General features: G+C 39.6%; 1 protein-coding gene across 1 annotated transcript; it reads left to right on the top strand.

Annotated features, from left to right (window-relative positions):
• The first annotated feature begins 11,306 nt into the window (after positions 1 to 11,306).
• LOC105024303 (trypsin-3) lies at positions 11,307 to 12,765 on the top strand. Its single transcript, XM_010894165.3, has 5 exons — positions 11,307 to 11,383; positions 11,502 to 11,664; positions 11,794 to 12,047; positions 12,166 to 12,302; positions 12,425 to 12,765. The coding sequence occupies exons 1-5, from the start codon at positions 11,344 to 11,346 to the stop codon at positions 12,572 to 12,574; spliced, it is 744 nt and encodes a 247-aa protein (XP_010892467.1). The 5' UTR covers positions 11,307 to 11,343; the 3' UTR covers positions 12,575 to 12,765.
• The last annotated feature ends 300 nt before the right edge of the window (positions 12,766 to 13,065 follow it).

Raw genomic sequence — 13,065 nt, 5'->3', positions numbered from 1 at the left:
TCTCTTCCTCCAGACTTTGGGACCTTGATTTCCAAAGGAAATGCTAAATTTACTTTCATCAGAGAACATAACTTTTGACCACTCAGCAGCAGTCCAGTCCTTTTTGTCTGTAGCCCAGGCGAGACGCTTCTGACGCTGTGTCTTGTTCAAGAGTGGCTTGACACAAGGAATGCGACTGCTGAAACCCATGTCTTGCATATGTCTGTGCGTGGTGGTTCTTGAAGCACTGAGCACTTTTTGAATGGGTTTTGTTTCACAATCCTCACCAGGGTGAGGTTATCCCTATTGCTTGTACACTTTTTTCTACCACATTTTGTTCTTCCCTCCGCCTCTCTATTAATGTGCTTGGACACAGATCTCTTTAAACAGCCAGCCTCTTTAGCAATTACCTTTTGTGTCTTGCCCTCCTTGTGTAAGGTGTCAATGGTCGTCTTTTGGACAGCTGTCACGTCAGCAGTGTTCCCCATGATTGTGTTGCCTACAGAACTAGACTGAGAGACCATTTAAAGGCCTTTGCAGGTGTTTTGAGTTAATTAGCTGATTAGAGTGTGGCACCAGGTGTCTTCAATATTGAACCTTTTCACAATATTAAAATTTTCTGAGATACTGAATTTGGGGTTTTCATTAGATGTCAGTAAAAATCATCCAAATTAAGAAATAAACACTTGAAATATATCAGTCTGTGTGGAATGAATGTGTACATTATACAAATTTTACTTTCTGAATGGAATTACTGAAATAAATCAACTTTTTAATTATATGACCAGCACCTGTATATTCATCAGCCACCAGAATGATGACAATCCTTCAATAGATGTTGAGGTTGTATAGCTGAAATCTCTTCAATATAACTTTCTTAATAGCACCTAACTAGCCATTTGAATGCTCCTAGTATAGGTTTATGTGTATTGTCAATCTGTTCTACATCATTTAAAATCATAAATAATATCTGTAGAGGAATGTGTGTACATATTTTTACGCACTAGCTACATTTGTGTAAATGTTCCATTAATGAACTCAGGTTTCTTGCATTTGCAGTTATCCTTGTATTTCCACTGACAGATGGCCATTCTCATGCACGGAGATAGATAGAGGCCTATGTAAGTCAAAGGGCTTTTTCTGCATGGGCATCGCAAGTGAGTGCCTCCACATTGTGATTATAGTCAACTGGATTGGATTTCCAAATTCATTGGCTCTTCCATCAAAATGACCCTGTTAAGGGTAAGTCAAGTCATCTGGAGGGATCCACCGATGCTGAAAATAGAAATATACAAATTCACAATAAAGTTGGCTTATGGTGATGCATGTGTGCTCACAGATGCTATGGAAACTATGGGAATGCTTTCTCTATCTATGTTCTAATGTAATTTGTTTCTAGGAAATTACTTCCTGCTAACAGTGCAGTTTGGCATGTGGAGAGGAACAGATAATATAGATAATGTATGAGTACCAACAGGTTTAGCTGTTTAATGAAACTATTTTTCTATACACGTTAAAAGTCAGGTTGGGGTCAGCCGTGAACTGAGTTGTACATTCTTGAATTTCAATTGGCCACACCCCACACTCAAGTAGTATTATTTTATTTGCATTTGGATATAACAAAGTAAAGCAAATAGAGCTCTTTTAGCACTCGGAACATACAACAATTTTGTTGTAACCATCCTCAATGGGATGGTCACTGAAATACAGACATTAAGAATCAATGGGAATTGTTATTCATGAGTGTGTCTGATGTTGCACAGAAGAATACTACTGCAATACAGGCATGTGAGTACGTTGCATGAAAATAACTTGGCTACCTGCCTAGTAGTGATGTGCTGGTTGACTCATATCATAACCCCCAGTCCCCGCGTTTATGTCCATGGTACAGATGGGTTTAGGGTCATCAAATATTGTTTGGCTAAAGGGCGGGTAGGTTGCAGGCAGGCTGAATGCTGAATGACATTCCTAGGCCTAGCAAATTTTTTACATAATCTAAGAAAATCCAAGAACTAGACTATAGTGTCACAGTGGCAGGTTTTTTGAGCAGTCTAGTACTCTTCGACACATCTACATGTTTGTGATCTTTGGGACTGCCGTTTTTTTTCTTTATCGTTAATGGTGTTCTTTGATCATTCACTATAGTGGACTTACTTGGCTCATGTGGAAATACTAATATTTAATATACAGCTCTGGAAAGAATTAAGAGACCACTGCACATTTTTCTTTCCTTTCCAGAAATGTTGGAAAGGAAGGTTTGGAGTGAGGAACAGAAAGGGTAAAATTAAGAGACCACTGCAAATTGAATGCTTCTGTTTTTTCATTCAAAACTTTTCTTTTCAGCTTTTTTGGAAAGGAAAGAAAAAGATGCAGTGGTCTCTTAATATTTTCCAGAGCTGTTTATTGGGAAATGTTAAGTTGCATTCTTTAAAAGAAATACTGAATCAATCATGTTTTATACCTGGGCATAATACACTTACATTTACTACATTGGTTGGAAATTACATTGCCAAAAACCTGCTAATAATTTCAAATTACTTTAGGAAAACAACCCAGGCTGTTGTAATTGATGGGATTAAATCTGAATTTCTGGTAGTTCAAAAAAGAATTTTGCTGCCCTATCTTTTCACAAGACCTGAGGTCTTATTTCCAACTACTATTGTAGACCAACGTAATTCAAAGAGGAAGGAAAAGGAGGTAGGTGGTTATGTCTGGTTAGGGCGAGTGGATAATAAGGCACCTTGCAACGATCCCAGCCTACCAGATCATTACAGTCTTTATTTTGGTTTTGTCTTGTCCTTATTTAGTCTTTCCTTCCTGTCAGCCCTCAGTTAAATCCGTTCTATCAATCTCACCTGTGTTTCTGAACCTGGTTACATGGTGCCAGGACAACAACCTCTCTCTCAACATCTGCAAGACAAAGGAGATGATAATGGACTTCAGGAAGTGTCGAGGGGGGCGTCATGTCCCCATGCACATCGATGGAGCTGAAGTGGAGAGTCTCCAAATTCAAGTTTCTTGGTGTGTTCATCAGACGACCTCACTTGGTCATCAGAAGATCAAAGATGACCCCAACTCAGCAGTGAAAAATGCCCAAAAATGCCTGTACTTCCTGATGAGACTCAAGAAATTTGGCGTGTCTGTAAAAACTCTTACCAACTTCTACAGATGCACCATTGAAAGCATCCCTCCAGAGGGTGGTAAAGTCTGCGGAGAGCATCATCAGCTGCCATCCCTCCTTCATGCAAGGCATCTACCATACACAATGCCTGTGCAAAGCACAGAACACCATCAAAGATCACAGCCACCCAAGCTATGGTCTGTTCACACTGCTGCCGTCTGGAGCATCACTTCCAGACTTACAGGTTTTTTCCCTCAGGCCAAAAGGCTCCTCAACCAGCAACACTGATCCATGATCATAGGAATTTTCCAGATGCTCTGATGTGTGACAGCTGCTCCAAGTGGCGCTGCATGATCTCTTCCTCTCCAGCACTCTAACTCACCGGTGTACTAACTGCTGGCTGGAGCAGATGGCATCAGCGCACCCATCACACACACACACCTGTTTTGAGTTAGTCATTATGATATATGGGTTTTTCATTTTCACCTTTTTCACCGTGTCCTTGTCTGTTTGACCGTGTGGTGCTGTTTCTCGTTATTAAATCTACGAATCACTGTTCGGTGTTGTTTTGTTACTTTTGTTTTTGCCTCATCTTTTATGCATTAGATACCCTCACACCTCACATGATGTCCTTTCAGGTACATTTAATGGGCATTAGAATATTCCTTTGCATGTACCATTCATAAGCATATTATCTTCATATGTATCTATAATAATTCATACTTCTACCATACTGTTCATACTCCCCTTCCTACTGTTTTTAAAGTTGCTGCTAGTTTACATTGTTATTTATATTATTGACATACTTGCCATATTTATCATGTTCATTGCAGCTACCCAGAATGCTGATAGTTTACAGTGCTCTTTAAACTGCTGCTAGTGTACAGTGTTATGTATATTATTGATTTGTTTTTAGTTTGGCTATAGTTTTGCTTTAATATTTTTCTTCTTAATTCTCACTATGTAGTTCTCGGGTGCAATGTCATTGTGCAGGATGACACTGTGTTGTTTGGTGCATTTGGCAAGAAAACCTTCTTACACACCCACAATTTGTGACAGAGACATGCTGGCTAGGGATAGGATGAATGAACACAAAGGATTTTGGAAAGAGAGGTTCTCAATGTTTTTTTTTCAAGATGCGCTTTCCGATGTGATCATCAGACTTCTGAAAGCACATCCTAATATACAGTTGTGCTCATATGTTTGCATACCCTGGCAAAACATTTTGGCATTGATTTTGAAAATATGACTGATCATGAAAAAAAAAAAAAAGCCTTGCAAATACCAATGATTCCTGTTGAATCATTTATTAAGAAGTGGAAAATGTGGGTCTCTCTTGATACCAAGCCATGGTCAGTTAGACCAAGAAAGATTTCAGCCAAAACTGCCCGAAGAATTGTTCGGGATACAAAGAAAAACCCTACAGGTAACCTCAGGACAAATACAGGTGTGATAGTAATTCCATCGATAGACACTCTTAAAGGAGTAAGTACAGAGACAAAATTCTCTTAGCACAATTAACAGTTTATTTGCAAATAGAGAGAGTACACAGGTTACCAAGTAATGGTGAATAATCTCTAAAGCATTTGGGAGTACATTGAATACTTATAGAGGAATGGGTGGAGATAAGAATCTGCATGGTCGTACCATAAAAACAACTTATGTTCCTTATCCTCTGTTGTGTGTCTTCCTCTATCCTGTCCTAAGACCCATGTTTCTGCATCTACCCCCATCCTGCTAAAGATTCACATTTACCTCAGCACCTCATACTTCCTTTACAACTGCACAAACGACATTCCTTTTCTTATCTAAACATGGGGACTCAATACTTCCAATAAGATGCATTTCCAGTCATCACAAATGTTCTGCTCCTCCACACATCAGACAGTCAGTTACGAACCATTTCTTGGCAGACCAGTGTAACAGAATGTAAAAGTCAGATGTACAGTGGGGAGAACAACTCACTTTTCCCTCTGTGACTTCAATTCACTGTGCGTAACCTTTAAACACTGAAGCCCTCCTGTAGCGTGTGGCGTCGACCCCAGGTTCCTCTCTCAGCTACCTTGATAGCAGATGAGATGTACCTGGTATGGACCCAACCAGCGTGGCATGATGTCATGCAGTTGGTCTTCCGCGCCCCAGTAAACGTTGTTCAGAACCGGAGCTTTCCTTCGCCTCTCCCCGTCGGTGGAGGTTGCCTTCTTCATCTCATGGCAGAATCATCAGGACTAGAATCAGTCCAACTGTCAGAAACCAGGTGTGTGTGTGTAAGATCCATCTTATCTCAGCCCACCTCACAATTGTCCTTTAGGCCGAACTCAGTTTCTGACTCCAGCCAGTCCCTTATCGCTGAATCGCTTTCAAGTGTCCTGTACCTGTCCGTGAATTTTCCTTGAGAAGATTAGTCGCAACTGCACAGTACACCATCAGAAATATGTCCATTACATTAGCTTGTTCCTTATTATTAATGCATTAGAACACAGTCCTACCTAACATTTAAGCTTGTATACCTGAATTTCCAATATATTTCTTTTTCCGTTGCCTTAAATGATTAGAAAAGTTGTAAACAGTATTAGTATAGAGGAAACACTAACATTTCTGGTGCTTCTGCTCTGCTAGTGTAGCAAAATAACAATTTCACTCTTCTATAGTTGGCTTAGACTGCTGCCCCCGCGACCCGGCCCCGGATAAGCGGAAGAAGATGGATGGATGGATGGATAGTTGGTTTAAATTCAATAACCATCCAATAACAAAACTACAAGAACAGAAGAACACAATTTCCTATTACTGTTCCAATTTCTCATCATCAATTAAGATAGTTTGCTTACGTTGAATCACTCTCAAAGAGTAGTTCATAAATTCTTAGTTCATTATCTAACCAGATCTCAATTGATATATAATTTAATCGGATTGTTTTGACTCAGAACTACAATCAAATTCACTTTTGTTTCACATAAATGATTAAATATCTTATTGCCAATCAAAACATTTCATAACATCTTGAAGCTCAAATAAAATAACTGTTATTTTACCTAATTTCTCAGTGTGATGAAACTCAGTGTGAGGAAACTCAGTGTGAATTTCTCCAATCCTCTTATTTATTCTAGCACATCAAAGACACATCATAAATCATGAGCCACCCCCCCCCCCCCCTTTATGCCCTATCTCCCCAGAGCTCACCCTGGAGTAGGGGGGGATGGTTTACTGACCTAAGGATAACGAACCCTAGTCTTGAAGAATAGACTCCTTATCAATTAGGGACACATTCCAAACTGTTCAGGGACCATCTCATATGACAAGAGTGGTGTTATCGCGAGAAACAAGCCACCTAAGCAATAGCAAGCAACCCTTTTTGTCCCAGCATTCACACCTTAAAGAAACATCTGTTAACCGTTAATATTCCAATCTTTGCATACTAGGACAGAAATTAAGTACATAGGTATAAATGTCTATATAAAAAAGTGAAGAGTCATTGAATATGTAAATAAACATGGAATTGACATTTCCGGTTCCTTCAAGTCAAAACCAGAATAATGAACACAAAGTATTCCTTTGTAGCCAAATTAGAATACCCAATTTTGATAATGTCACCAGTAAGTCTGATGCAGAATTACTTTCTCAGTTTCAATTAAAACATAGCAAAACATAGTAAACATGTAGGGAATAACTAAATGTGCTCTCTGCATCTTTTTACACACTTATTCCATAATGGATGAGATTAATATGATTATTTCGAATCAAATATCACTAAAACAGTCACATTCTCATAGTCACTATTCATCCCAACAAATGTTCTTTCTTAGCTAAATCAAATCAAAATGGTAAGATGTATTCTACTCAACCATAACCATGTTAGATTTCGCATTAAAAAGCAAACTATTTCCAAAAACCCAGATTAGACAAACACTGTCAATGGAAACTAAGGGATGCCAATTATAACAGATGCCCAAATTCTGTTTTAACTATGGAAACAGAACAATCCAATTCTTCATGTAACTCTTTAAATACCTATTTAATTCACTTTGAACTCTCAGTTCAACTGTTTTCATCATAGATAATCATTTCATACATTCCCCCTTTGCTTTCACGTCATAAAGTCACAAAATGACTCATGAGAGAAAGCAGCACACAGAACAGACATGAAAAAAGAAAATTGATATTAGGGATGAATCTACTATTAATTCAGTAAGGAGTCGCAAACTGAATATCCATCAAAAATACATTTGAAAATTATAAAAACACAACATCCACAAACAAACCAAAATTAGCCACACGGTCACTCGTGTGAAGGAATTATAAACCTTATACCCCATCGACAAATATGTCTTAAACAACCCTCAAATTTGCATATGAACCGTAACCAAAATTAGCATTGTCACAGTCAATGGGCAAAGTACTTCGTACCAAAATTTGGGGAATTTCTCCAACTATGATGCTTGTCTATTTCATTCCAAATAGTGGCGGTCAGCCAAAACCAAAGTCACAACTTTCATGCATATTTCATGCATCGACATTAAGATTGTTCTAGTTATGAACAATGGGGGATGACGTCAGGTCTCTACCCCCACTACAAATTGGGTTCAAAACCATACATTTCAAAGTATATTTAGCTTGCTCTTAACATTTGATTATCCCAAAACCGAATATACTAAAGTTGGGGAAATGACCACAGGTGAGACCAGTCTGAACACTCAAAGGAATCCCGTAGGATCAGGGTACTTTCTTGTAACGGGACAGGTGGGTAGAGGCCATCCCAGGGGGTCTGCCCCCCCTTCCTGGAGCCCAGGACTTTACCCACTTCTGGTAGGCCATAAAGGCCACATGGATGGTGTGAAACGTTAATGAAACACAAGTTTCCACACAAAAACGTGATATAGCCGATATCCTACGTTAACTGAGGGTGCAGAGTTATTACCCCACTCATCTAATATCGCTGCAGTTTGTAAAAGAAAATGCTTATCTTATGAACACAGTAACAGCAGGGAGAAAAAAAGCTCTCAAGAAAACAGATGCATGATGTCACTAAAATTTAAGGAACAATCAGGGAGTGAGCCCCTGGATAGTCCAACGAGACCTGTAAACGCTCTTACAACAAAACCCTATTTGTGCATCAGGCAATTCATGTCCACTGTGAAATGTAATGAATTGTGCGTGTTTCTTTAGTAAATAAATTATAGGTATTAGACGGACCATCAGAACTACACAGTCTAACAAGGACTTTGTACCGTCACCACGACCACCTAGACATAACTTGGTCATTATGTCACAATTTAATACAATTGATCAAACATCCCTACAAGAAACAGTTTGACATCTTGAAGCTTCCACTTGGTGTCTCGACACACTGTCATCAGACTTTTTAAAAAAACATTTTAAACTCTATAACAATGGACCTACAACAAATAGTTAATAGCTCTCTGCAATCAGGCATTTTCCCAATGTCTCTAAAAACAGCTGTAAAAAACAGCATTAAGCCCCTATTAAAAAAGAGAACACTGGATGCATCTATAATGAACAACTATAGACCTGTATCAAATCTCCCTTTTATAGCCAAGATCATTGAGAAGGTTGTCTTCAATCAACTCAGCAATTTTGTGACCTCAAGCGGTCTCTTAGACAAATTTCAGTCAGGTTTCCAACCTCACCACAGTACTGAAACGGCCCTGATTATAGTTTTAAATGATATACGGCTGAATACAGATTCTGACAAAATAACAGTTCTGGTTCCATTAGATCTCAGTGCAGCATTTGACACTGTAGATCATAGAACACTTATAGATAGGCTGGAAAATTGGGTAGGACTCTCCGGGACAGTCCTTGATTGGTTCAGATCTTATCTAGATGGCCGGAGTTACTTGGTTACCATTGTTAATCATGAATCTGATAGGGTGGCTATGACATGCGGAGTTCCAAAAGCATCAGTTCTCAGATCACTTCTGTTCAATCTCTATATGCTACCTCTGGGCCAAATTCTACAGAACAACAACATTAACTACCACAGCTATGCCGATGATACACAACAGCTCAATAGACTCTGTGTCACTGTATAGAGCACATAAATACTTGGATGAACCAAAATTGTCTACAATAACCATGATTATTGTGTTCTAGGGCCCTTAAAACCAGGGATCAAGTGTGTAATCTTGGTGTTCTGATAGACTCAGACCTCACATTTAACAGTCATATCAAAGCGGTCACCAAAACAGCATTCTTTCATCAAAAAAATATATTAGTAAGATATATTGTAATCTTCTCAAAGGAGTGTTGTCCCTGTCCCTGTCCATCTGGTCATGCTTCCGATCTGGACTAGGTTTAAATAGACTCTGGACTCAGCCCACATGCATTTATTCATTATTACAATTTGTACTCTTAACATGTTCACCCGGCACAGCCAGAAGAGGACTGGTCACCCCTCTGAGCTTGGTTCCTCTCTAGGTTTCTTCCTAAATTTCTGCCTTCTTAGGGAGATTTTCCTAGCCACTGAAATTCAACACTACTGTTGTTTGCTCCTTGGGGTTAAAGGCTGGGTGTTTTGTAAAAGCACTTTGTGACAACTGCTGATGTAAAAAGGGCTTTATAAATACATTTGATTGATTTGATTGATTGATGCTAAAGGGGGCAATACACAGTATTAAGAATTATGTGTATGCAGACTTTGCAACAGGGGTCAGTTCATTTTTTTCTTTGTTGCAATGTTTAGTTTTATGATTGAGCCATTCTGTTATGACCTACATTTGTATGTGAATTCCATAAGAAATATAAGACATGTGTTTTGCCTGCTCACTCCTGTTTTCTTCACATACAGTATGGTACATACAGTACATACAGTATCTCACAAAAGTGAGTACACCCCTCACATTTTTGCAAATATTTCATGTGACAACACTGAAATGACACTTTGCTACAATGTCAAGTAGTGAGTGTACAGCTTGTATAACAGTGTACATTTGCTGTCCCCTCAAATAACTCAACACACAGCCATCAATGTCCAAACCGCTAGCAACAAAAGTGAGAACCCCTAAGTGAAAATGTCCAAATTGGGCAAAGTGTCAATATCTTGTGTGGCCACCATTATTTTCCAGCACTGCCTTAACCCTCTTGGGCATGGTGTTTCCCAGAGCTTTACAGCTCTGTGGGTAAGGACAGAACTAAATACACAGGAAAATTAGGCAATAGGACACAGATGCTTGGAAACACAGGTGAGATGGAACTGATTAACTGTGGGAAGACAGGAAGGAAAGACCAAAAAAGGACAAGACAAAACCAAAAGGGGGGGAGGGGACACCTAAGCAGGACCCTGCCATATGATCCCAGCTTATGGGAACACGGAACATGGATGCTGGCCAGGAAGTGGCCAACCAGGGAGCAGCTGGGACCATGCTAGGACCGCCATGGCAGGGTCTGGTGCTGCAGACAGACAGACCGCAGGTGGCGCCAGAAGACAGGCGAGGCAGGCGATAATCCTTTTTAATTGCGGGTGGGCTAAACTAGGCTTGCCTTTCTGGTTTTGTTATATTCTTCAAGTTTGACTTCTGTTTTTTTCTTTCATTTGTTTATTCACTATTTTTGTTGATAATGCCCATACTGCCCATGTCATCTGTCTGTGTGTTAAATATATATATATTTTTTTGAAACAGAACAGAACGGAAACACAAAATATGTTGCTGTAATTTGTTCATAAATCATAGCAACCGCATACAAATTTTAGGTTTGTCATTAAACTATAATGTCTTTCTCAATTACATTATATTTCTTCAGACTTCTTAAACATCCTGATCTCATTGATCCTAAAGGAAATTACATGCTCAAGAATACATGAGAATGTATTGATACATTTTTTGAATGAGCCATGCATGCACACACAAACATACACAACACACAGCACCTGGAAGGTAGAAGGAACCCATAACCATCATAATCTCACTAAGCAACCTACCGATACTAACTAATGTATAAAGTCTGATAGAATGTAACAAAACTATTTTACATCATGTGATGTGTATACAAGCAATCAAATTCCAAAGGAAGAAATTCAGTAACTAACAGCCAAAATTGATCAAATATGCTGAACATTGACACTAAGGGCCATATTAGCCATATGTCTGTTCACACGCAAGTTACTGTTTGAGAGAAATACAAATAGACATGTATGTCCTTGGGACTGACCAATGACAGAGGACAAATTGGGTTTATAAGGGGGCTCTGACAGTGGTTCTGTACTGAGGCAGAGACGGACGCAAAAAATGAAGGTCTTCATTCTTCTTGCTCTCTTTACAGTGGCATGTGAGTACCAGTCTTTTCAGCTGAAAGCAACGTGTGGGTCTAGAGAAAAATCTGTACACACTTCTCGAAGATCTTGGGAACTTAAGACATTTGTCATGACACATATTTCTTATTTCAGTTGCCGCCCCTTTTCTTGATGAGGACGACAAGATTGTCGGAGGGTATGTGTGCCAAAAGAATTCCGTGGCCTACCAGGCATCTCTGCAGTCTGGGTATCACTTTTGTGGTGGTTCCCTGATCTCCAGCCTGTGGGTGGTGTCTGCTGCTCACTGCTACAAGTCGTAAGTTATCATCAAATCTGATTAAACATATATTTTTTAAAATATTTACCAAAGCCACCTACAGTATGTTTGACATGAAACTGTATTCGGCAAAGCACATTAGAAACCCAGACTTCTCTTCCCTTCCAGCCGCATTCAGGTGCGTTTGGGTGAGCACAACATTGCCACCAACGAGGGCACGGAACAGTTCATTAACTCCGAGAAGGTCATCCCACACCCCAAGTACAACAGCCGCAACCTGGATAACGACATCATGCTGATCAAGCTGAGCACGCCTGCAAAACTGAACAGTTACGTGCGCACCGTGGCTCTCCCCTCCAGCTGTGCCAGCTCTGGAACTCGCTGTATGGTCTCTGGCTGGGGCAACCTTTCTGGCAGTAGCAGTGAGTGGCATCCTCAATACTTACATGATATTCAGAGTTCATCGAGTGGATAAAAAAGGTAATCACTAAGCATACAGAAGCAAGTTTGAGAGAATAATGATCTTCTGCCTTTCCCCAGCCAACATGCCCGACACCCTGAGGTGCTTGGATCTCCCCATCCTGAGCGCCAGCAGCTGCAACAGCGCCTACCCTGGACAGATCACTTCCAACATGTTCTGCGCTGGCTTCATGGAGGGAGGCAAGGACTCTTGCCAGGTATCCTGAGCTTGATCACTCACTGTCATCCATTAACTGCATTAATGAAAGTATGATTCTATCACTTCCAAGAACCCTCTTTCAATTTACAATGACACTCTGAAACAAATCTTCTCTCTCAGGGAGACTCCGGTGGCCCTGTGGTGTGCAACGGTCAGCTCCAGGGTGTTGTGTCCTGGGGTTACGGGTGTGCCCAGAGGAACAAGCCTGGTGTCTATGCCAAGGTCTGCAACTACAATTCCTGGATCAGCAGCACCATGTCCTCCAACTAAGTGTAGTAATGCTCTAAAACAGAAAACGTATTTTGTTGTGTCACCGTTTTCAGTAATTCCTTTCACAAACTAATACAATTCTACCTACTGTACTACTGTGATGATGTAAAATGTGTCAAAAATTGATTATTCAGTTTACATTTTTAATCATGATACAGGTGAATTTAATAAAACAAGTTTAATCTAATGAATGGGGTTTTGTTTTTGTGGAAAATACACTTTTCTGACACGCTTTTCATGTTGTGAAGAGGTTGACATTTCTGTTGGTTTTGGAATGAGTTTGCAAAATAGATTACTACAATTACACAGAAAAATATATAGACAAATGCGTAATGAAACAACTACTTAATTACACTTCAAATAAAAACAAATCTGATAATTCAAATAAAATGATTAGGCCCTAATCCGTTGATATCACATGATAAAAAATACAGAAATGTATGGTTAATTAATAAGGTGGGGGTCATGAATAAGACTACCAGTCCATATCT

This window comes from Esox lucius, chromosome 20, assembly GCF_011004845.1.
Source record: "Esox lucius isolate fEsoLuc1 chromosome 20, fEsoLuc1.pri, whole genome shotgun sequence".
NCBI classification, from domain to species: Eukaryota; Metazoa; Chordata; class Actinopteri; order Esociformes; family Esocidae; genus Esox; species Esox lucius.
The sequence above is the reverse complement of the archived record's forward strand: the minus strand, read 5'-3'. Positions and strand labels throughout refer to the sequence as shown.